General features: G+C 39.9%; 1 protein-coding gene across 1 annotated transcript in view; it reads left to right on the top strand.

Moving 5' to 3' along the window:
* The window catches only part of LOC308394118 (FERM and PDZ domain-containing protein 4-like), a 70,526-nt gene that overhangs the window by 36,590 nt on the left and 7,240 nt on the right, over positions 1-26,696 (top strand). The window contains exons 3-14 of the mRNA XM_080878290.1: positions 2,233-2,384; positions 3,580-3,682; positions 5,411-5,456; positions 10,015-10,119; positions 10,341-10,448; positions 12,821-12,952; positions 14,863-14,982; positions 15,511-15,647; positions 18,260-18,386; positions 21,108-21,197; positions 21,306-21,488; positions 21,621-21,759. Of these exons, the coding sequence (XP_080734416.1) occupies positions 2,233-2,384; positions 3,580-3,682; positions 5,411-5,456; positions 10,015-10,119; positions 10,341-10,448; positions 12,821-12,952; positions 14,863-14,982; positions 15,511-15,647; positions 18,260-18,386; positions 21,108-21,197; positions 21,306-21,488; positions 21,621-21,759 (1,442 nt within the window). The remainder of the gene's footprint in view (positions 1-2,232; positions 2,385-3,579; positions 3,683-5,410; positions 5,457-10,014; positions 10,120-10,340; positions 10,449-12,820; positions 12,953-14,862; positions 14,983-15,510; positions 15,648-18,259; positions 18,387-21,107; positions 21,198-21,305; positions 21,489-21,620; positions 21,760-26,696) is intronic.

The raw sequence follows: 26,696 nt of genomic DNA, 5'->3' as shown, positions 1-26,696 counted from the left end.
TGTTTCCCACTCCTCAGAAGGATTCAGGAAGGCTTAGGTCATCTATGAAAGAGATCTGCCAACTGTTCTTATCCTGAACAGCCTGCAGACTTTCATACAGCTTCAAAAGACAAATTGCCTCCAGACTGCAAATCTGAGCGATTAAGTGAACAGAAGACCTGTACTCTCTTCTATAAGTGGCTTTTAAGCATAAAATGTTTGAAACCTGAGCCAGAGCACTGATTTATGACCAGCTGACTGCACAGCTCATATCATTCATTCCAAGTTTAAGGATCTCTGTCTCAGCTAAAATGATTTCTTCTGTACAACTGAAATTTAGTGATTGAATTCTAATGTGCATTTAGTCATATTCTCCTAGAAAACCTTCTTTATCCTGCGGGACAGATTTGATCCCTGTAATAGTCATTGTGCCCATTATGTCATCGAGAAGAGAAACTATTTGGCAACTTATTTTATGTCACTCTTCGTAAGTAGGTCAGCAAATTGTCTGAACTGAAAGTGAATTGAAGCCAAAGTTAAAGGAAAGGCGTCCTTTTTTTTTTTTTTTTTGCCTTTTTAAATGGTGTAATTAAATTTGAGATATTGAAAATTATATTATACAAAATGATATTTCTAAGCTTGTGTTTTTTGTGGGGTAGATTTACATAATCCCATCCAATCTTTTTACACCCAAACAACAAACAGTAACCTTCCTTTATTTACTCAATATAATTGCAAAGCAGGCAGCTTCGTGGGTAGCAGAACAATTTCCCCATCGCTTTTTTCTACATGGAATTTCTAATAATGCTGAACATAGAATTGACTGGAGTCTCTTGAATAAATGCTCTATTCTATTATCTCATGCAATGACCAGGGGCAGCTCTAGAATTTTTCCATAGGGTGCCTGGATGGAGGCCACTAAAAATATTGGGGTGGCACACCAAAAACAAAATTTCCAGTTTTATTATGCTGTTGTCAAATATAGGTTACTTGAAAAATATGTGAAGAAAGAGAGAAAGAAAAAATATATGCCTAGTTGATTTCCTGCTATTAATATAAATTGATATCACTGAGAAAATGGTAAATGGCCTGTATTTGTATAGCGCTTTACTAGTCCCTAAGGACCCCAAAGCGCTTTACACACTCAGTCATCCATCCATTCACACACTGTTGAAAAAGTACATATGAAAACCAAATAAGATTTTGAAACCCATAATAATCTATTTTGATTGATTGATTGATTGATTGATTGATTGATTGATTGATTGAAGGTCCCAACCATGCTTTAATGATTCTCAGCAGAGCTGACCAGAAGAAGCCAAAGATTCACTCTCTGAGAATGGAGTTAATGTTAAGAACAAACAAGCTTTTCTGCAACCTGATCAAATAACTATAAATAACATGGCAAACAAATGCTATCAATTACTTAGATCAGTAGTGCTTTCAGTGGAAATAAGACTTTTGAAACTTCAAACAGCACACAGAGACCTTCTTGTGTTTCAAAACCAACCATTTACTGGTTTTGGTATAGTCTTGCGGGGGGGGCAAATTTTGGGGGATGGCCAGTGCCCCCCCCCCCCCCCCCCCCCCCCCCCCCAGCCCCACCTTGGTGACGCCCCTGGCACTGACCATGGCTTCTAACTGTTAGAAAATTTAGAAGTAATGTTTATTATGTCATAATAGCACTTAGTACTAAAATACAGTACCCATGAGCCTTGACTCAATTGGATTTTTTGCTTCTCAGCCTTTAAATCAGGCTGAAAACCAGCCAGCAGCTGTATGTCTGCTATAATTCAGTTCAGTTCACTTTTATTTACTGTATATAGCACCAAATCACAACAACTGTCACCTCAAGGTGCTTTAAATGGTAAGGTAAGAGAGAGAAAACTCCAACAATCAGACCATAGCAACTTCCTTTAAGATAAAATTTCAGTTTTTAGGGCGCTTTTTAACTTTTGCACCATGCAGACATATACCAAGTTTCAGTAAATAGCTCTTTGAAAATACTTTTGTAGATATAAAAATAGTATTTTATGTTTGTCAAACTGCGTTGTTTTTGACATGTTTATAGATTAAACTGAAGAAATGGGAACGAATTGGGAAATGGGAATAGTGAGTTGGAAAGTCCAAAGAAAAACTCTGAAAGACCTTCAGAAAGCTCAAGATCATTTGCACAGTACTATACATCAATCAGAAAACTGTTTATTAGTGTTGGAATTTTACTTGAATTTCCTTGCGCTCTGTATTTTCTAGCCAAGTATCGCAGAGCAGCTCCCTGGAGGAGGTCCACCTAGATGGGGTCCCTCCTGCCCCTCGTCTGGTGGAGATGAGACGGGACCCTGTCCTGGGCTTCGGCTTTGTGGCAGGCAGTGAGAAACCGGTGGTAGTCCGCTCTGTTACACCAGGTGGGTGTCAAGATTGGCTTAAACTAACAATCTTTAAAATGAATACTTTTATTTATTCATTTGGGCAACTGTTATAATTTTATTTAGTTGCAAACTAACTGTACACTTGCCTACCCCTAACACAGTAGTCAGTGATACACCTCTACTACACAAGTACAGCTTTATTCCGTGTGGGAGTTTTGACTCTCTCTCACTTTTTCGGCATGCCTGTCAAATAATCAGAGACAATACAATATGTCTTTTTATTTTGGAATATTTGAGTCAGTTTTGATTGGATTTTACCACTTGTCTCAGCTTAAAGTGGTCTAAATAATTGATTTAATATTATAATAAATAAGAATATAAAAATAAAATCACAATAAAGCATTTAGAGCAACAAAAACTTCACAGTGCAAAGTCAGAAGTCCAGTGATGGAAAGCCAGGAGAGTAGTCCTCAGAGTCACTACTTACTGAAAGCAAATCTGCCTCTGCTAAGATTTGATAAGAAGGCCAATAATATAACTTAGAAACAAAACAGGAAAATGAGCCATCCAGCTAAGCTAGTGTAGTGTGCAGATTGACTTATTTTGTTAGTTCTTTCTCCCCATCTGATTGGTTCTGATCAGCACATCAAATAGCTGCTGCTGTAGGAAACCGTGCGCTCTGTTGGGCTGTGTTTGCCTCAAGTAAGCAGCCACAGGCAAGAAAAAGCATGAACACAAATTCATGTTTGGAAGTCTATTTTCCACTAAAACTTTGATTTGACTGGCAGCTTGCCACATTGCTGCCAAACAAACAGTTCACAAACCCTTATTAAGTGTCAGCTTCATTGGCTGCACGGACACAGACAGTGATTAGGCATCTCAATAATCAATCAGTGCTGAATCCTAAGCAGACAATTGAACTGATGAATATTCTATTTACAATGGTTGGCCAAGGAAGGAAACGCATGTGCTAGCAGAGAGTAGATTAATGCTTACACCTATTACACGTGTCTAGACGAGCACAAACAACAAAGTATTTGCAAATTAGCTGCATATTTCACATCTGCAAAAATCACACACACACTCATTCGCCTTGTCAATTTAGCTGTAATTACTCTTGATTTTATTTGCAGGTAATCTTTGGCTGGCTAGACGACATCTGTCTGCCTGCTGCTTTCATGGAGCGCTTTGATCAGCTGTTGCTTGTTTGCGTGTGTTTGTATGTTGGTAGGTGGTCCATCAGAGGGGAAGCTGCTGCCAGGTGATGAGATCATCATGATAAACGACGAACCCGTCAGTTCGGCTCCTAGAGAACGAGTCATCGATCTCGTCAGGTAGATACAAAATCCAGATTGGTGAAAAATAACATTTAGAGAACACTTTTCCCCCTCACACTTTATCCACTGCTGCTTTCCCTTGCTTCTTCTGATTGGCCGCCCCTCTTAAATGACAAGTCTGAACAGCCAGTGGGTGGGGCTGTTGAGCCCAAAGTTCGAGCGGTTTTCATTGGATGACTTCTCTATTTGACATCACACAGATACACCAGTAGAAAATACTGTCTGAAACCAGTGTTTAGAGTAGACTGGGATGACTTTTTGCGATGTGGGACTTGCTGTTTGAAAAATTGCTCATGTTTTTTGAATAATTTATATGAGCATCAACCAGGGTAATAGTGTATATAGTCTCACCAGCCACTTTGTATGGAAAATAGCTCCAAAAAAGATTAAATATCCAGTGAGCCACAGTTCTGTAGCTCACTGGATATGGCCAGGCTGCTTTGAGCTGACAGGAAGGCAACGGTAACTCCAGCTCTAAGAAGAGCGTCTCTGAACATAAAACATGTTGAACCTTGAAGTAGATGGGCTACAGCAGCAGAAGACCACATCGGGCCCCAGTCAGTGTCAGCTAAGAATAGGAAACTGAAATCTGTACAAGATCACCAAAATTGGAAAATAAATCTCAATTTCTGTGACGTTCAGGTTGTAGTGTCAGAATTCAGCATAAACAACATGAAAGCATGGATCCATGTGGGTTTGTGTTAAATATTCAGGCTGCTGCTGGTAGTTTAATGGGGTGGGGATTATTTTCTCGGCAAACTTTGGGTATCTTAGTACCATTTGAGGACCACAAATTGCCTGTTGCTCACCATGTCCATTGTGTTATGACCACCCATCTGCTTCCAGCTGGATAACGCACCATGTCACAAAAGTCAGATCATCTCAAACTGGTATCTGATAACAAGTTAATTAAACTCAAATGGCCTCCACAGTCACCAAATCTCAATCCAGTGTATAGATGGAGGTATGGATGTGCAGTCAACAAATGTGCAGTCTTATGTCAATATGTACATAGACAGATAGATAGATCACATTGTTGGATAAAGTGAGTACAGTATGGGAGAATTTATACTGCAGACATGTGACAGAGTCACACAGAGTAGCGTAACATAATGTCACATTAAGCAACAATCTGTGCACTAGATTGCCCAAAAAAAGTAACTGAAACAAAAAGATAAATAAGCTCCAGGTAAAGTGTTTAGGGTCCCTTTAAATGGCAGGTTGAAAAAACTAAAAAGTTAATTACAAAAACACAACAACATTAGTGAAACGAAAGTCATAATCATTCATTTGCTTTTAAAATTATGAAGTTTATTTCCAAGTGTTAGCGATGCTTTCCACTCGCCTGCTCAGTAGTTAGTTAACTCAGTTCTGCTTGTCACCCCAACATATTCTGAATAAATAACAAGAAAAATGAGAATCCTTTTGCTCTTTCATTGAAAACAGTGCGCAACGAAACAAATCGTGTTTCACTTCACAGGAAGTACAACCCCTTTTTTTGTAATTAAATGGGGAAAGTAATGAGTGTCTGTGTGCTTTTGGTTTTAACTGTGTCTGTTGTAAGCAGTGTTTGCCCGAGGCGTTCAATTCCATTTCACCCAGGCTAATCAAGATCGTGTTGTTTATTTGCCGTTATTGTTGAGTGGAATCATTGGGTTTTTGTTGTTGTTTATTTCTTTTTTCATGATTTTGATGACTTTACGGTTTTCTGTCTTCTTGTTCCAGGAGCTGCAAAGAATCCATCATGTTGACTGTTGTCCAACCTTATCCTGTGAGTAGATCTCGCAATATATACAGATACATTTGTCAAAATGTGTTGGGATGATTTATAAATCTAGAAAAATGTTCTGTTTTTGGTGACACATACACAAACCACTTTTTCCATCCATTCGTATTTTTAAAATGTGTTACTTTATCATGTGTTAAATTTTTTTATTGTTTTCATATATATATATATATATATATATATATATATATATATATATATACACACTGTATATGTAATAGTAGAACATGAAATGTGGTTTCTGCATTTTATTTTTGAAGGACTTTTTGTTTACTTTGTTCAACCAAATAAAAAAAATATTTAAAATCACACAAGACATCCTTCTGCAGGCCTCTAAAACTCACCTGCGTTTAAACAATAAGGTGATAGTGATATACAATATTTTTATTGCTGACAACAAATTACATAAAGAGACCAAAATCAACAGTGAAACAACAACACAGTGAAACCAGCTCCTGTATATAATTATAAACACCCATTACAGTATGATTATGAGTAATTTAAGTGCTACTTTAGTGTGTTCCTGATTCAGATGTGTTGTTGCTATGCAAAACAACGCAATGTTGGATGGTACCGGGAGAGAAGATTGGCTGTTATTGGCTCTTTTCCCCATGAAGGTCTCTCTGCTGCCCACTGTGTGTGTGCAGAGCCAAATTAAGAGAGCCATTCTATTTCTTATTCATCCAATTTTACCAAAATTGGCTACAATTCAGCCAAGGGCATAGAAGAGTTGCTCAGAAGATAGTCTTCAATTAATTGGAATGAATGCAGAAAAATGCCTAAAATCGGCAATACTGTGCAAAAGTCTTGAGCCACCCATCATTTCTTTTGATGCAGGGTCATTCTGTCTCAAATCAACCAAACCTTCTGTCTCTAATGTGCATACAAATTTCATGGTAGGAAATCTTTATACTTTTTAAGATATTTTTGAAGTATGGTCCGGTAACACACTTTCAGGACTTTTTCTTCTTTTTTGCACATTGAAATCTGAGGCACTGCTTAAATATGAATATAAGCAGTGAATATAAAACATAAAAGCCTGAAAATTCTTTCTTTCTTACCAACAAAATGAGTCAGAAAATGGAACTTGAAACAGATAGATAGAAATGTTTACGCATCAGCTGGTTAAAATATGAAAGAAAAAAATGTGTCATTCAACTTTCATGCTTGGAGTTCATGAATTGAGCAAATATAACAAGTTGTATTACAGAAAAAAAAAGATTCTACCATCACAGATTCTGACCATTTTTTCCAAAAGAATATATCATGGAAACTATCTGATATATGAAGCTAAAAGTTCACAGCAGATATTATATATAATCAGACTTTGTACCATAACATTTTTGAGACTGAATGATCCTGCACCAGTTTATTCAAACATGCGCTGTCATGAATGCAAGTATAGTTTTTGTCTAACGAGTTACAAAGTCACTATTTGGTATGAGCAACTTTCTTCTTTAACACACCCTCAATTCTTTTAGGACACCCAGATATGCTCTTTCTGGCAAGTTGTCTGATACATGTAGACACAGCATTGTTTCATACTTTGAGTTAAGTGTTTCTTCAGTGATTCATAGGTCAGTGTTACGTAGCTTAAAAGCAAATCAAGAAAAACATTCCTCTGAAAATGTCCAAAGACAAACTTTGATAGACTTTGAGAAAGCCTGGAGAACTATTGCCCAAGACCACCTTAGTTGTTGGAAGCAAACTATAAAGAAATTATCATGGCTCAAGTACTGACTACCGCCTTCTAGACTTTTTCCAGAAGGGCTTTGTTCCCTTTAAAGCAATTTATTTTAATTGTCATTGGTAGAAACAGCATCACTGACTCAAACAGGAATGACAAGCGAACTAGCCTGATGTGCTTTTTTCTTCTGGCCCCAGGTCAGTCAAACCTTGTCTTTAACAGTAGAGGTTTCCAGTGTGTTACCTCAGCATAATCAGAAAATGAAGTCATCCCATTTGTCTGTGATTGCTTAGGGCCACATTTACAAATGTCTTGCACCAGCACAAACTGGGCTTTGGTACTAAAAAAAGTTGCTGGTATTTACAAAAAAGATCACAAAGTGCTTCACAAGGAATGACAGAGTATAAAGCAAAAACAGACAAAAGTTAACAAAATGTAAATTCTAAAAAGATGTGTTTTTAGTTGTCTAAAGTGTCACTAGCATTGACAAAATGGTAGTATTTTATAACCAAGTAGAGAAGAGGAGTCGCTCTGCAAGCTAACAGCTTACAAGCTAGCAGTTAAGTAGGCCTATAAAGTTCAGGAGTCTTCCAAGAAGAAATAAAAGTGAGACTTGTGGAAGAAAATCAAATTTTTGTGCGAGATTTTTGCAACTTACCCTGTTCTATGTGTATTTCTGGGAGTTTCTCTTTCAAGATCTAAATCATTTAAAGAATAATTTACTGCTATTTAACGTGGGTTTTTTTTGTTTTGTTTTGTTTTTTGGTGTGCTGGGACTGCACCTGGGTTTAGTGCAACTTTTTTAAAACAGTAAATCTGGCCCATAGTTTTTTAATTCCACTACCTAATGGCAAGAATAAACTTCAGCTTTCAGCCACTATAGAGAAAAAGTCCTGTAAATACAGTGTATGAATGTTTTTGGAAGTAGTTTTTAGTTTGTTTTTAGTTTTAGCTATTTTAGGGGGATATCTGTGTGTGCAGGTGACTATTACTGTGCATAATTATTAGGCAACTTAACAAAAAACAAATATATACCCATTTCAATTATTTATTTTTACCAGTGAAACCAATATAACATCTCCACATTCACAAATATACATTTCTGACATTCAAAAATGAAACAAAAACAAATCAGCGACCAATATAGCCACCTTTCTTTGCAAGGACACTCAAAAGCCTGCCATCCATGGATTCTGTCAGTGTTTTGATCTGTTCACCATCAACATTGCGTGCAGCAGCAACCACAGCCTCCCAGACACTGTTCAGAGAGGTGTACTGTTTTCCCTCCTTGTAAATCTCACATTTGATGATGGACCACAGGTTCTCAATGGGGTTCAGATCAGGTGAACAAGGAGGCCATGTCATTAGTTTTTCTTCTTTTATACCCTTTCTTGCCAGCCACGCTGTGGAGTACTTGGACGCGTGTGATGGAGCATTGTCCTGCATGAAAATCATGTTTTTCTTGAAGGATGCAGACTTCTTCCTGTACCACTGCTTGAAGAAGGTGTCTTCCAGAAACTGGCAGTAGGACTGGGAGTTGAGCTTGACTCCATCCTCAACCCGAAAAGGCCCCACAAGCTCATCTTTGATGATACCAGCCCAAACCAGTACTCCACCTCCACCTTGCTGGCGTCTGAGTCGGACTGGAGCTCTCTGCCCTTTACCAATCCAGCCACGGGCCCATCCATCTGGCTCATCAAGACTCACTCTCATTTCATCAGTCCATAAAACCTTAGAAAAATCAGTCTTGAGATATTTCTTGGCCCAGTCTTGACGTTTCAGCTTGTGTGTCTTGTTCAGTGGTGGTCGCCTTTCAGCCTTTCTTACCTTGGCCATGTCTCTGAGTATTGCACACCTTGTGCTTTTGTGCACTCCAGTGATGTTGCAGCTCTGAAATATGGCCAAACTGGTGGCAAGTGGCATCTTGGCAGCTGCACGCTTGACTTTTCTCAGTTCATGGGCAGTTATTTTGCACCTTGGTTTTTCCACACGCTTCTTGCGACCCTGTTGACTATTTTGAATGAAACGCTTGATTGTTCGATGATCACGCTTCAGAAGCTTTGCAATTTTGAGACTGCTGCATCCCTCTGCAAGATATCTCACTATTTTTGACTTTTCTGAGCCTGTCAAGTCCTTCTTTTGACCCATTTTGCCAAAGGAAAGGACGTTGCCTAATAATTATGCACACCTGATATAGGGTGTTGATGTCATTAGACCACACCCCTTCTCATTACAGAGATGCACATCACCTAATATGCTTAATTGGTAGTAGGCTTTCGAGCCTATACAGCTTGGAGTAAGACAACATGCATGAAGAGGATGATGTGGACAAAATACTAATTTGCCTAATAATTCTGCACTCCCTGTAGCTCCTAACAGCTGCACCATTTCTTTCTCTTTAAAGAAAACATGTCCTCCTCCTTCCACTGGAGGAAATGTGCTCTAGGTGGAATGCAACAGAAAGGTTATGATGTCAGTGTTTTCATGGCATTTGTTACTGTCACGAACAAAGGAGTTTAAGTTTAATCGTTTAAAGGAGTGGAAGTGATGATCCTGTATTTCCTAACACTTCAGAATTTCCTCCTGGGTTACATTTCTGCTAAATAAAGTATGAAGAGTCTGCTGTAAAAGTGCTGTTTTTGATTGATTTTGGGGGGGGGGGGGGGGGGGGGGGGGGGGAAGAGTCAAACATAGCTCTTATAGTCCATAAACTGGGACTGAAAACAGTTTTTTTTGTTTGTTTGAACATCGATTTTCCTGTTGATCTCTTTCTCTCCATCTGTTTGTCTCTTTCTTCCCTTCCTCTCCTCTCTTGCTTGCTTTCTCTCTATCACTTTTTGGACGCTTGCCTCCTAGTCCCCTAAATCAGCGTTCATCAGTGCAGCCAAAAAAGCCATGCTCAAGTCCAATCCGGTCAAAGTACGCTTTGCTGAGGAGGTCATTATAAACGGCCAGGTTCCGGTCAGTTCTACCACACAAACACATGCACTCGCGCATACACACGAGCTTGTATGACCTATATAGGCAATGCCAGCTGGTTTCCACTTTAGACAGCGATTTCAATGGATGTAAGACAGTCACATAAATGAGTTACGACATGGCACTTTTATGAATTCCTTCCATGTATTGAACCCACGGCACGTGCACAGAATGAAAAGACTAATCCTGTCCCTCCTTTGCAGAACCCGATGAAGGACAACTCTCTTCTGTTCATGCCAAATGTCCTAAAGGTCTACCTGGAGAACGGGCAGACAAAGTCCTTTCGCTTTGACTGTAGTACCTCCATCAAGGTATGCGTGTGCAACAACTTAAGGCTTACGTCATGAAATAAGCAGCTTCTGCTGCATTTGTAATTACAGTAGGGGGATGTAGGGGGCAGGGATAGCTCAGTAGGTAAAGTGGTCGCCCCATGATCGGAAGGTCGGCGGTTTGAATCCACTTAACGGCTACCCTGAGGTACCCCTGAGCAAGGTACCGTCCCTACACACTGCTCCCCGGGCGCCTGCTTAGTGGGCTGCCCACTGCTTCACAGAGTGAATGGGTCAAATGCAGAGAAAAACAAGTAATTTCCCCATGGGGATCAATAAAGTATCCATTATTATTATTATTATTATTATTATTATCAAGAGTCCAAATTAGTGAGTCTTAACACACGCGCGGACTGTGAAATTCACTTCCATTTGTTTGAGCTCTTTAGTTATTCAGTCAAGGCGACAAAGAGCGTATTCTCATTTTTTGACTTGTTAATTCTTATTCAGCTATGATCCTCTGAAACTCCCAGAGCGAATTCAGAAAGCAAGAGGCATAATGACTTTCTTTTCTCTCAACCTCACAGCAAAGGATGTCATCCTAACCTGGACAGAAATTGCCTTTTATCTTTCTTATTCACCGCTCTCCAGTGGGTGGGACAGAAATGACCAGTAGAATAAAGCTGCCAGGTGATGCCAAATGATCAAGTTGGGGTATACAGTGAATAGGAGACAGCATTTACTGACTAAAGAGATTTTCGGGATCAGAATGAGGTGCTGCACCTGGTCAAAGTGGACGATTCTTTGATGAACTCAGTCACAGCTGCTACATTTTCTTTTAACCTGAGCTCACCTATTTGATCGCTGCACACTGCTACTGTTTGAACTGCTGCTGTTGAGGTACACCTCATGCAAATGTGTTACTACCAAAGCTCCAAAAGCAAGCAGCAATCAGATGAGTGACAGGCCTGCTGGAAGCAAGACACCTTACTTACTAAAACATGCTTTGACCTTTTTATATAAAGTTACCACCAGAATAAGTTATCCTGCACTCCACACCGCTTTGTTGCTTCTGTCATTTAGTTTATGTTACAAACACAGGAAAAATAACAGTTTTGCATAAAATTCAGGCGTAATGCCATCATATCTTCCCTGCATGGAACTGTAGTCATGACCTACTTAAACACTTAGATATGCTTATATTGTAATCCAGTGCAGAATATGTTAAGGAATTAAGAGGGTAATTAGCAGCATAAGTGTTGCTGATCAGATGCTAATCATCACCAAGTATGAGCACTTCTATATATTCACTCCAGAGTCAGGCCTTGCAATGATTCACCATGCACAAGACTTCAACAGCAATTTCCTTCGGACAGATGAGACCAAAATGGAGATGTTTACCATAATGCACAGCATCATGTCTGGTGGAAATCAAACATAACACATCAGCCCAAACACCTCATACCAACTATCAAGCACGGTGGTGGAGTGGTGATGATTTGGGCTTGTTTTGGAACTACAGGACCTGGGTATCTTGCAGTCACTGAGTCAGCCATGAACGTCTCTGTCTACCAAAGTATTTTAGAGTCAAATATGTATCTGTTCAAAAGCTAAAGCTTGGCCAAATTGGGTCATGCAACAGGACAATAAACCCAGGCAAGGCAATAAATCTATAACAGAATTACTGAAGGTTGAAGAGTTTTCTACAGACTTTTCTTCATCACTCAGTTTAAGACTGTTTTTCTTCTTTTGGCTATGTATGATGTCATAGAAAGTAATCTCAATAAGACATAGTTTTGGGTATGAGTGGAACCCTCACCCTTTAAATTGCTTTAAATTGTCTGATTGGCTGACTCTCACAAACAGGCAGCAAATCGGAAGATATTTGTCCTGAAGGGAAGGATGATAAAAAAAAAGACATATTTCAGACTCGCCAAATTAGTGAAACCTCTCTTTCTGTCAGTGTGAAGAAGTTTAACAACACATTTAAATTCTGAAATATAATATAAGAAAAAGAAGTGCAAATTCAATAGTATGTGTAAAACATATGAAAACACAATTAAAAGTCCAACATTTATGAACACCTTTGATCACCTTTGTCATATTTTGCAATACAGTCCAGTGGGTTGGACTGCTGTCTTTGTCTGGCCGATTATGGCCCTCATGCCTTATGTTTGACTGTCATGGGTGAAGCCCATGAGAGTCCCAGTATAAGAGCAGTAGGTTTTTTTGATAGCCAATGAAGAATAAAAAGTTTCAGTAGAACCCTAGACTTAAAATATTAAGTTGGAAATAACCGTAATAGGTCCCTTTTAAGTGTGCTTAAAAGTCTTTTTTATTTTAAAGGTATCCTGAGGAAGGTTTTCAAGAACAGTTAAAATCTGTTATTGTGAGTTTTTCTATTATTCTTTCAGGAAGTTATCCTGACCCTGCAAGAGAAGCTGTCAATCAAATGCATCGAGCACTTCTCCCTGGTGTTGGAACAGAGGACCGAAGGCTCTGAGAGTAAACTGCTTCTCCTGCACGAACAGGAGATGCTTACTCAGGTCGGGGATGTTGCCTTGTTCTTTTCACTTTCTTTGCCTTCTTTTCTGTCTTTCACACACAACAACTGGCACACACACACACACACACACACACACACACACATTCCTGCTCAGTATTCAAGCAGCATTTAGACCCCAGTGTCATTTATCAGCACTTGCACAGCAGTGGCGACAGCTCACATTACACCTACACAACCACACACACATACACAGTGCCCAGTATATTCTAATAGGGTTCATCACAGGAGGACAATATTAATATTCATGCCACACAGTTCAGATGTGAAGAGCTCTGCACGTGGCACACACAATGGCTGAAGACTCTTTGAGAGTCTGAAAACCATTCTCTATACTGTAATACACCCGAGTGTCACTACTGAGGACAGGTGTGTTTGAGGAAGCTGGTAACTCTTGAAGTGTATAGATTAAAAGAAAAAAAAACTCTTGCCCTTTCTACACGACGCAATATTAAATAATTTACAAAATATGATCAATATTTAAAAGACGATGCCAGTCTTGTGGTTTTGTCTTGAATGGAGGATGGAAGCAAATGCATGAACAACCACAGCAAGCAAAGTGAGGTTTTTCTAGGTTACTGCTGCTGGATTGCACAAGCATGTCTTTAGGTTGCAAAGTGGTCTTAATACAACTAATATGGCTATGAATATACAAAACAAAACAGTGCCGCTGCTGCTGTCGTTGCTTTTGTACCATTACTAATGTTTCTGCAGCCAATGCTATATATGTTCACCACTGGTCATAAATGTATTCATAAATTTAAGACTTTTACTTGAAGATTCACATTTTTGGCAGTTTGATTTTGCACTGGTTTGACACCCATAATAAGTGGTTATTTTTCAGAGTTTATTTAGTTTAATTGGTTTTTAAAATACGACGCCTGGTAAAAACTAGTTAACTACCCTATAGGTTGTCACAAAATGAACCTGAGCTTTTAAGCTGACATGCAGTCATTATTAATTATTAACTTATTTTCTCATATAACTATTTATTAACTCCATTTCTTTGAATTAGTTTGAGTTAGTTTTTTACATAGACACAAATGCCATTTTTTTACGTTCTGTATTTAGTAGTGACTCGAACAAAAATTTAATCGCAAATACAAATTTTAGTAAATGTGAAGTTTTGAACAGGTGACATAAGTAGGACATTTGAATCATATGGAAAGTAACATAACATTCACTCGGTTATGATGATGAAATAAACTAAAAATCAAAAGGACTGAGATTCATGATAACTCTTTTTTAAGAACATATAGATCTTAGTAATGTATGTGTGATGATGTCTGTGAAAGGCTTGCTTCAGATTGGCCCACCCATACCTACATACATATACAAACACTAAGATAACAGGACGTCCGTGCATTCCCAAAATCCGGGAAGTAGACTTAATTGGAGTGTCATCCTACTTTTTCACTACTTCTCTTTGAAATTGAAAGAATATTTGAGCAGCTTAGGCCCCAGTCACACAGGCCTAGAAACCAATGATTGACCCTTTGAATCTCCTTTTAAAAATGACCCTTCTTCTCACTTGAATGAATACAACAATAAGACTTTTCTTCTTGGGTTTATGATCTTATTTAATAAGACGTGAAGCCAGTCTTATTAAATCAAACTAGCTTCAAGTCTTTTTTTTAATTAAAGGATGATGTTCATCTTTGTCCCATGTAAAAGAAAAAAAAAGGCAATAAAATGGGACATGATATAGGGTGTTGCACTTACTGAAAAACCCCACATGACCTCTGATAGTGATTGGTACGATGACTCTCAAAGCTCGTAATGATCCAACATGAACTTTTGAAAAACTTGAGTTTCTGCATATACTTACACATAGCTTGTTTACTGTGTTTTCACATGTTCACACTTCTCTTTGTCTGTGCTTTTCAACCCCAGGTGACTCAGAGACCCGGCTGTGACAAGATGAAGTGTTTCTTTAGAATCAGCTTTGTTCCCAGGGACCCAGTGGAGCTGCTGCGGAGAGACGCTGTTGCGTTTGAATACCTCTATGTTCAGGTGAGCGGTGGCAACAGTAGCAGCATGAGCACGAGGTGAGACTTGTCGACTGTTAAATATAAATACATCCAAATCCTCTGCTGCCAGATGGTTTGGAAATTATTTTTCATGATCTACAGACTTACTTAGTTTTGTGGAGAATTAATCCTTTCAAGACAAAAATCCTCATTTGCAAATAAAGTCTTTATATCAACTGTTGTATGAACTACTTCCCTCTGAAATAATAAATTGCTTCCTGAGGATTCCTTTGATAATTAGTCAAGTGAAATAGCCTGAGAGAAGCCAAGTTAATCATCTTTTTTTTCTTTCTGTCAGAGTTCACTATTTTGTGTTTCCGAGTCCTTCATCTGGGACTGGAAGCTACAGCGCATCCCTTTGAAGGGATCTCTAGCCACAGAGGTTGTGAACAACTTATTACAGCTCAGTGGGGATGCGCTGGTGCTCGAATAGCTCTTTGTAGAGATGAAATGCGCTTCACAAGCCCCAAAAAACTTAAGGACTCTTACGTAACTTTCTCCTTTGCTGCAGAGTTGTAACGATGTGGTCTTAGAGCGGTTTGGCCAGGAGCTCAAGTATGATGCTGCGCTGCGATTGGCTGCATTGCAGATGTACATCCTCACCATGACAACCAGACAGAGTCAGAAGGTCTCCCTGAAATACATCCAGTAAGTGTGCATGTAAATGCAGCTGTGGGTACGAGTGTGTTTTTGACACTCTTAACATGTCTGTAAATGTAAAACTCTTGTACAGGCTGCAGCTCATCATTAATAATAAATAACAGAGTTTTTTTTCTAAAAGTTTTCTGATGGTTTTGCAAAAGTTTATCTGGCATTATTCGAATTCGTTGCCCTTGTTCCCTTCTTGGATGAATGCATCTTTCTGGCTAAACAAAAAAAAATCACATAACAGAAAGAAATGTTTCCTTGAATAGTTTGCTGACACTGTCAGGCTGTTGTTAATGGCAACTTGAGAAAATTTATGGCATTCTCAGATGTGCTTACATCAAAACTCATGGCTGATTATTAGTTTGAATATGATACGGGTAAAATAAAACTCCAAATAATACAAAAATATTTTCGAATAATCTTTGTACATGAATATATGACTAGCAGTGAGCACACTGTGTAGGGTTAGAAAATATTCGCCTATAATGAAGAGACTTGAATTTAAAAGGTAATATTTTCTAGTTTCTTAAATTATGTTTTTTTCAGTATTCTGCAGTTCAGTGTTGAGATATTAACCCACCTCTAAATCGTCATCAGTGATTAAGTGATCAGCATTAATAATCACCATTGATGCAAGTTTTGCTCTAAAAAAGTTATCTTGTAAAAACCTGATACAGTTACAGTTGAGAATTGTAATCGAAGTCCATTCAATTACCAACAATTTGGACCCATTAGAAATACAATAGGAAGATGTAACTTAATAGTAGTCATACCCCATTGTGTATGTGGTACAACCAATATTGTCAGCTATTTATGTTGATTGTTATAGATATCTTTTCTGTTGCATGATCTACCCATAAAACCGTAAGAGCTTAATTACTACTAAATGACTGCTAAATGCATACCTGAAAATGGCATAGATTCTTGAACCTGCCCTAATCATGCAACTTCTATATCCAAATACAGATAAACAGAAACAGTTACTTTTTATGTGAGATAAATACTTTAATCAATCACCATGTTGATGTTATGGGGCGATCGTGGCTCAAGAGTTGGGAGTTCGCCTTGTAATCGGAAGGTTGCCGGTTTGAGCCCTGGCTTGGACAGTCTCGGTCGTTGTGTCCTTGGGCAAGACACTTCACCTGTTGCCTACTGGTGGTGGTCAGAGGGCCTGGTGGCGCCAGTGTCCGGCAGCCTCACCTCTGTCAGTGCGTCCCAGGGTGGCTGTGGCTACAATGTAGCTTGCCATCATCAATGGGTGAATGACTGGTTGTGTAAAGCGCTTTGGGGTACTTAGGGACTAGTAAAGTGCTATACAAATACATGCCATTTACCATTTATGAATCTTGGTACCCAAAGTAGTTTTTAGGCCAAGTTTAATCAAGATTGAGCCAGTTCTGGGAGGTCTGGGAACGATTATACATACATACATTGTAATAGTAGGATGATGATGCATCCAGAGGCACAGGTAAGGAGTGCCAAAGGAACCACGATAGAATAAAGTTTAGTCACCCGACACAAGCAAAGGTAAAAGAAATCAGTGCTCAGTACTCGAAGAGGCGGGGTTACATGGAGTAACTACTGTAACTACTACCCACGTAGACAAATTTTAACACTAAAGACACCTTTTTAAATGGTAAATTTCCTGTTTTTTGACAACAGTTAAACCGTTATTTTTAGTGGTGGATGCTCATATTAAAGATGGCCAAAGGATTAAATAATAAAATCATCATATTGCCCAAATGGGCTGAAGTCAGGTTGCGGCTGGATTTTATATGCCCTTTCACTCTGTTTCACACTTTATTTAATGTCACTCAGTGTGGATATCCCTAATATGAATGTTTTAAGGAAGCCCCACCCATCAATTAGAAAGCCAATTAAGAGAAACCTGGGTTAGAGGCAGGGTGGCCTTAAAGGCCACCAGTGTGTGAATGTGAGAGTGAATGAATAGTGGCATTGTAAAGCACTTTGGGTGCCTTGAAAAGCGCCATATAAATCCAATCCATCATTATTATTATTATTATTATTATTATTATTATTATTATTATTAAAGGGAGAGGAGCTAAAACAGGAGACAGTGGCTCAGTATGAGAAAAATGAAGAGTACTTCGAATTATGAAATATGCAAAGCTACCCTTGTAGAGTCTAAGTACAAAAAAATAGAGTTGTAAATGAGCATAACCGGTCACCTTTAGAAGAAGCATGACTTTAGCAAACAGTCAGGATGTTTGTTTGTTTTTTAATCAATTGAGAGTTACAAGAAAATGCTGTTATTGTACTTTTATATGGCAATATAATGTTGACACATCTGTTTCTGTGCAGTCCCAGTGTAAGTAAGGGAATCCGCCTGGCTGCCCTTATTTAACTTGTCCTCCAGCACTGAGTAAAGCACTGTAAATATTAGGGTCTCAGCGCATATAGCTCTCTCACATTTTTAAGGTCCTGTTGAGGAAACACTTTCCCCTTTGACAAAGCTGTCCACCTGAAAGTCAATTCATCGTTTTGTTGTTACTAACAGCTTCCCTCCCAATTTGTAGCTGTTTTTTAACCACTGTGGAAGGATTTTTTTTTCTAAGGGCTGCTTTATGCTGAAATCAATCTTCTCTCGACAGAAAAGAGTGGGGTTTGTCACTGTTTCTGCCTCCTGCTGTGCTGTCCAGCATGAAGGAGAAAAACGTCAAGAAGGCTCTGACACACATCCTCAAAACCAACCAGAACCTCGTGCCTCCAGGGAAAAAAGTAACCAGCTCTCTTTGTCTTTCCTTGCCCTTGTTAATAAGCTGACACACTCTGACACACACACATGCACGCAAACACACTGCCTCTCCGTTTTCTGACGCAATATCCTAAAATAGCATCGCTGCCATACTCCACCTTGTAAAGGTTCTCACCCTTGTCAACCTAAGACCCTTTGTCAAGCTAGACCTTGAATGCTAATGTGAATAACAATGGATTGTCAAACTTTATGCATAATAAGATATTTAAATTTAAAAGCGCACACATGTTCCAGTCAGGGGAAGCTAATCAAACTTGGGCTGAACTTTTTAGCTTTTTAAAAAAACAAACAAACAAACAAAAACTGTTTCAATGATGCAAGCAGCTGCCAGTCTTCTCATTCTCCAGCACCCATATTAACTTTGACAAGTACAAATCAGCAGCCGACCCTTGCAAGAGTTTCAGCGGCACCCAGTGATTTACAATCAGCTGTCATGCAAATTCTGTTAGTGAATCAGAGTTAGATAGAGTGTATTCATGGTAAGCCATCGGCACTTGTTTGTGAGTTCTTGCGGACTTTAATGTCCCATAGAGTCATGGGATAGGCCATGGGCTCACATTTCTGAGCCTCGCTGCGTAAATCAACTCTGGACATGTTGTATTTGATGCATGATGTAGGAAGTAGATATTATTTCTTAAATTCTAAAAAAGCTCCAAAGCAATGCTGTGAAACAGCAAATTGAGCATGGCATTAGTTCAGACAGACCACCAGCTCAAGTTCAGCCACAATCCCAGCAGATCAGCTGATTTCGATACTAACCCATATCAGGCTATGGCTTCTCTTCTACACATAGAATGGACAAATCTCACATAGTGTGCAGCATTTAAGTTACACTGAACTAGGCCATGCTGTAGCTCATTTCTATAAATAACAAAAGCTAAATGTATTCAATTAAAAACACATGGATGAACCACAGCATTGCACTGATGGAAATTTTCATTTATTGCGATGAACATATATCCCTAATGCTCACAGCTGATCTCACATGCATAGTCGAGTCTCCACAAATGCTCACTGGAGCACCAAACATGTATTCATTCCGACTGAATATTATGTATGCGCAAGTTTCTCCTCGAGGATACACATATTTCATACCATTTTACGACCCCACAAAACAAGTCTCATATTGCAGCCGAGCTCTTGATCATTCATTTCTGTTATTTGCTATGAAATATGATGCATATTTAGAGTCAGATTCTCAGTTTTCTAAACTAATAAATGAAACCATTTGCATCTGACAGACAAATCAAAGCAAAACCTGAGCCTTTGACTCCTATAGGAAGGGGATTTAATGGCTGTCTTGTGCTATGGGATCATTTTGTGCTAACGTTTTAGGCCCAACTGTCATTATCTAAACACAAAGTGAGGCAATACCTAGAAGAATAGTGCGTCATCTGTCTGGATCCGTCATTTAATCCAGGGATGTCAAACTCATTTTACACGATGGGCTGTATGGAGCCCAATGTGATCTTAAGTGGGTGAGACCACTGAAACTCCCATTTTCCAGAAGTTTAACTAAAAAAGTACAATTTTAACAGCATGTCTCAGTTTTTCTACATGATAAAGAAATGCTGTAGTAAATGAAAGCACTCTGACAGCTTTGGGCTTAAAGTGCAATAACTAAATGTGTAAAATTGTAGAAAAGGTCCTGGTACTTTGTTGTAATATGAATGGTGATGTGGGCCACCTTTATCAGCAGGAAATGCTTTAAAACTTCAATTAAGCAAATACAAAAATTTTCCTAAAGCTATCCAGTGGCCTGGATTGGAGTCTTTGCTGGGCTGATTTTAGCCCCTGGGTCATATGTTTACCACCCTTGACCTAATCCATCAAGAACCAACAGTAAGGTGCAAAGGCTATGTCCACCATGATTTTTTTTTTTTTTCAAATGACCCCCATTCTCCACTCCAGAACACATCATAAGCTCATGTACAACTTCCCGAGCATGTTGAAACATGGGCTGGGTCTCAAAAAGCACCAAGCCAGGCACAGTGCCTGTGCTTATTTGATTTATAACACGTCTGTACATCATAATATACAAAGAGCCACTCTAAAGCAGAAGTGGGCAAAGAACCTGAATGCTGGCGACATCAATTATCAGCAGGCAAACTGATATTACTCCAGTTTAATTGTCCAGTTTAATCAAAGTAATGCAGCTTTATGTTGTAGGTGATGAATGTATATCAGTTGAAACACACCAAAGCTTCAGCCCATGTGCATAAGGCCAAGCGGCTCGATTGGCACTAGCTAATCAAATGTATTCACAGAGATCAGACGTTCCCATTAGCATTTTCTATGTGAGGCTGACTGCACAGTAAAATATTGCTGGACTACACTTTGGAATTAAGAGTGAAGGGATAAAACCTCAGGTCATGAATGAATGAACACTGGAGTAAAATGAAAGCAGCTGTAATGTTTGGCATCTCGAGTTTAAATCACACTCACAGGAGAGGCACAACTCCACAAAAGCAGGGTGTAAAGAGTGGCACTGCTGTGGAGCAGCTCTTTGGAACCTTATCAGATATAAATGACATGATGGGATATAATGGAAAATCAGCGGGCCAGATCAAAATAGTTTTGAGAGTGCTTTACATCCTGACATTAGAAGACAAATTGCATTTGCTTGTGGTGGAAGCTATTTCCTTTTCAGATTCTTACTAATGTCCTTGCTCCTCTCTGCACAGTTGACCGCTTTGCAGGCCAAGGTGCATTACCTGAGGTACCTCAGTGAACTCAGACTCTTTGGAGGGAGGGAGTTCAAATCAATACTGTTGGTAAGCCCATTTGATCCAGGAAGCCTTGTGAAAAATTTGAGAGTAAATGTCAGTTCTTCTTGAGCTTTTCGCTGATTTTAATTTGTTTGTTTGTTTTGAAATCCGTAGCAAGGTGAGAAACAGACAGAGGTGACGCTGTTAGTGGGCCCACGTTACGGCATCAGCCACGTCATCAATGCCCGCACAAACCTGGTGGCCCTATTGGCTGACTTCAGCCATGTGAATCGCATTGAGATCCTCACTGAGGATGAGACCAATGTCCGGCTGGAGCTGCATGTTCTGGACGTCAGGGTGAGAGCAGAGCACAGCTGTCTTTGAAAACAAGTCTCCCCCCACCCCAAAAATGCCTTGCATTAATTTTAGCATCTGTTGTTTTCTTTAACTATTTTTTTTCTGCACATCCTCCCTTTTTTGTTTTCACAGCCCATCACACTGATCATGGAGTCAAGTGATGCAATGAACCTGGCTTGTCTAACAGCAGGATACTATCGCCTCCTAGTGGACTCGAGAAGATCTATTTTCAGCATGGCCCACTGCAATAGCACAGGAGTGGATGACCTTAGTAAGTATGATCCATGTCTGTGTGTAGGGCAGGGCAATATGGCCAAAAATATTTATCACGATATATATTTGAAAATTTGCGATAACTTTATAACTGACGATATAATTGACACTAGACACAATACTTTGCAACTCTGCAACTTTATTAGTGCAAAAAAAAAACAACAACAAAAAAGCAAGCAGCTGTTTTTTAATGTGCATTAAAGCTACATAAAAATTTAACAGTGAAAATGCAAATTCCTTGCTGGCAGTTTAGCCAAAAGGCATTTCCAGTGGAAATTGGCCGACGTATCCTCAGCATAACCATGGATAATATCCACAAAACTTAAAAATGAGGTTATACACACACAATACGGTAATATTGAAGCACAGTACGTATCACTCTGCAAGGTTCCCGACTACGATAGCTGTAATGCTCCGACAATCCCTCAAGCGGTGTGGCTTCGTAGCTTAGCAAAGTCGTACTAAAACATTTTTTTACAGATTTTTGAGCGCCGTGTACCACAAATCGGTTCGAGGTCAGTAAGTACAACCAGAATTCATACAGAAGAATTATAAGGGGCACTGTCGATTTTTTCAGAAAATCAAAGGATTTTAAGAGCAACTTATTTTCCGAAAAATACGGTAATAACAACCAGTGTTGGGTAAGTTACTTTAAAATAGTAACTTAGTTACATTACTAGTTACTTCTCTCAAAAGTAACTCAGTTACTTCAAGTTACTCGTTACTTTCAAAGTAACTAGTTACTAGGGAAAGTAACTTTGGTTTTACTCAGAATTCTCTTGTTAATGTGTTGCTTCCATAACTTTGCCAGTCTTCTAGCTTGCTTACTTGCCACAAGTGCACTGTGCCACCTACCAATAGAAAGGAAAAGATAATGTGCATATTTCCACGAGAGAAATCCCACGCCTGGACCGTCATTGACTGCTGCCATGATTCTAGCCTACGTCACAGAATCATGTGCGCCTTTTACATCCAACACAAAAACTGCAGTCGTGGTGCTTTCGATTGTACTCAGAACTCGGAAATTCTGCCTTCTGAATAGGAAGATGTAGGTAACACCAGACTGCAGCTGAGCTGCATACAGAGCTGGACTGGGACAAAAAAATCGTCCCGGGCATTTTGACTAGAGACCAGCCCACCATTATAGGAAAAATCATAAAGCCTTTGAATGAAAATAAACACTGTTGTGACAGTGATGTACACTGTTTTGATGGTATATACAGTGGGGCAAAAAAGTATTTAGTCAGCCACCGATTGTGCAAGTTCCCCCACTTAAAATGATGACAGAGGTCAGTAATTTGCACCAGAGGTACACTTCAACTGTGAGAGACAGAATGTGAAAAAAAAATCCATGAATCCACATGGTAGGATTTGTAAAGAATTTATTCGTAAATCAGGGTGGAAAATAAGTATTTGGTCAATAACAAAAATACAACTCAATACTTTGTAACATAACCTTTGTTGGCAATAACAGAGGTCAAACGTTTACTATAGGTCTTTACCAGGTTTGCACACACAGTAGCTGGTATTTTGGCCCATTCCTCCATGCAGATCTTCTCGAGAGCAGTGATGTTTTGGGGCTGTCGCCGAGAAACACGGACTTTCAACTCCCGCCACAGATTTTCTATGGGGTTGAGGTCTGGAGACTGGCTAGGCCACTCCAGGACTTTCAAATGCTTCTTACGGAGCCACTCCTTTGTTGCCCGGGCGGTGTGTTTTGGATCATTGTCATGTTGGAAGACCCAGCCTCGTTTCATCTTCAAAGTTCTCACTGATGGAAGGAGGTTCTGGCTCAAAATCTCACGATACATGGCCCCATTCATTCTGTCCTTAACACGGATCAGTCGTCCTGTCCCCTTGGCAGAAAAACAGCCCCATAGCATGATGTTTCCACCCCCATGCTTCACAGTAGGTATGGTGTTCTTGGGATGCAACTCAGTATTCTTCTTCCTCCAAACACGACGAGTTGAGTTTATACCAAAAAGTTCTACTTTGGTTTCATCTGACCACATGACATTCTCCCAATCCTCTGCTGTATCATCCATGTGCTCTCTGGCAAACTTCAGACGGGCCTGGACATGCACTGGCTTCAGCAGCGGAACACGTCTGGCACTGCGGGATTTGATTCCCTGCCGTTGTAGTGTGTTACTGATGGTGACCTTTGTTACTTTGGTCCCAGCTCTCTGCAGGTCATTCACCAGGTCCCCCCGTGTGGTTCTGGGATCTTTGCTCACCGTTCTCATGATCATTTTGACCCCACGGGATGAGATCTTGCGTGGAGCCCCAGATCGAGGGAGATTATCAGTGGTCTTGTATGTCTTCCATTTTCTGATGATTGCTCCCACAGTTGATTTTTTCACACCAAGCTGCTTGCCTATTGTAGATTCACTCTTCCCAGTCTGGTGCAGGTCTACAATACTTTTCCTGGTGTCCTTCGAAAGCTCTTTGGTCTTGGCCATGGCGGAGTTTGGAGTCTGACTGTTTGAGGCTGTGGACAGGTGTCTTTTATACAGATGATGAGTTCAAACAGGTGCCATTCATACAGGTAACGAGTGGGGGACAGAAAAGCTTCTTACAGAAGACGTTACAGGTCTGTGAGAGCCAGAGATTTTCCTTGTTTGAGGTGACCAAATACTTATTTTCCACCCTAATTTACGAATAAATTCTTTACAAATCCTACCATGTGGATTCATGGATTTTTTTTTCACATTCTGTCTCTCACAGTTGAAGTGTACCTCTGGTGCAAATTACTGACCTCTGTCATCATTTTAAGTGGGGGAACTTGCACAATCGGTGGCTGACTAAATACTTTTTTGCCCCACTGTATGCATCAATCTATCAATCGTTTGTTGTAAGATTCAGATAATTATTTTTTAAAAGCTAGACATTTTAAATGAGAATAAGAAAGAAAAGTATTTCTTTGTGCCCCCCTTTCCCCGTTAATGCCCTACCTGCCCCCCTGGCAACACTTCACTAGATCCGCACCTGCACAGTTACCAGCTGTCAGCTACCTAAAAAAGGATCCTGGGGTTATTTGTCTCTCAGAAACAGTTCATAACTTCCCTTCAACTCATTCATGTCACCTAAAAGGTAAACCTGTTTCTCCATCACCTGTTCAGCTCTCATGATTCAGTAAGGACATCTCCTGGTTTCATCTTCATGTTTCCCTCTCACCAGATAACCAAACCATATCATGACCAGCAGCTTTTGTGCAGCTGTTGCTCCAGCAAACATCAGCTGATACTAGAAATTAATATTAAATAAATTCTAACAACAGCTGATCAAGCTTAAACGTGCTGCTGTTGTTTAGCGCGACATCCGCTGGTTTCCTCTTTCGGCGCAAAGTGAGCGATAAACAAACAAGAGAGAAAAGACGATCAGCTGATCATTGATCAGTTTTCATGATTGAAGTAGAAACGGGAGAGGGAGGGGGAGAATGAAAGAAGAGGCAGCTGTGCAACAAAGACACAGAATAACTGCAGCTTTGTGCCTTTTTCATTGTAGCTGAATTACGGGACAAACTGTTCCTTTTCACCTCAATACGAAACGCGTAATATTTTCTCTGAATACCAGACGGGACGGTTGGCAACTCTAATAACTTATGAACAAAATAAAGTTCAACATCATTAACTTCATAGCACCCACCCAGCTGTATAGAAACTCCGTCATGCTAGCTAGCACGCAGTACGGAAAAAGTCAGAATAACGAAAATAAACTCCACCTAAACTTGGTTTATATCTGACCCAGATAGACTGCAGGTCATAACTTCTTACCTGAAGTTCAGTTCACACTTGGACCGGCGGCCGCCTCGGGTCTCTTTTCCTTCTGCGTCCCCTTTCCTTCATCCACCTGCTGGCCTCCACCACTTGCTAATGTTACTGAATCTGTGGAAGCTCCGCGATAGCCACCACACGAAGTAACGAGTAACGACCCTATCTAAATCCCAGTAACGAGTAACGCGTTCCTGGTTTTGGCATAATAACTAGTTACCGTGCTCGTTACCACAATAATAACGTAGTTACTGTAACGCGTTACTTAATAACGCGTTAGTCCCAACACTGATAACAACGGCCCGCTTGCATGCGCTACCAAAAATTGTGCTTTGGTGTGTATCTAATGGACGAAAGCCAAACCAGTTCCACACCACTGAAGTTGCACCATTTTAACAAACCAATCCTGGTTCATCTGTTTCGTTCAACAAACCGCTTCTGTCCTTCCCATTCTGAGCGATCGTGGCTCAAGAGTTGGGAGTTCGCCTTGTAATCGGAAGGTTGCCGGTTCTCTTGGACAGTCTCGGTCGTTGTGTCCTTGGGCAAGACACTTCACCTGTTGCCTACTGGTGGTGGTCAGAGGGCCCGGTGGCGCCAGTGTCCGGCAGCCTCGCCTCTGTCAGTGCGCCCCAGGGTGGCTGTGGCTACAATGTAGCTTACCATCACCAGTGTGTGAATGTGTGTGTGAATGGGTGGATGACTGGATATGTAAAGCGCTTTGGGGTCCTTAGGGACTAGTAAAGCGCTATATAAATACAGGCCATTTACCATTCTCCGTTGCCGCCATGCTTTTTCTGCCATGTGCGTCTGAAAACAAAGGCACTGCGCAGGCGCGTTTTAACCATATTCCATTGCGATATTTCATTTTCTTATCGCCTAACATTATACCGGTATTACCGTGAATAGGATATGGTATGGTATGATATGGCCCAGCCCTGTCTGTGTGTATGTGACATAATATGGATTACAAGCCATCTGTTTAGGACAAATTGGTGGATATCTAAAGTTTCACTTGAGTAGTAGATGTTGATGGTCTGGAAAAATACTCCACATGAAACTATGAAAACTTGTTGCGAGGTCACACATTTAAAAATTGACGTTTTACAGTGCTGCATAAACCCTGCTTTGAAATAGAGTGCTTAACTGAAACAGGTCTTTAAAGTTG

Source organism: Rhamphochromis sp. 'chilingali' (genome assembly GCF_963969265.1).
Source record: "Rhamphochromis sp. 'chilingali' genome assembly, chromosome: 3".
NCBI classification, from domain to species: domain Eukaryota; kingdom Metazoa; phylum Chordata; class Actinopteri; order Cichliformes; family Cichlidae; genus Rhamphochromis; species Rhamphochromis sp. 'chilingali'.
The sequence above is the reverse complement of the archived record's forward strand: the minus strand, read 5'-3'. Positions and strand labels throughout refer to the sequence as shown.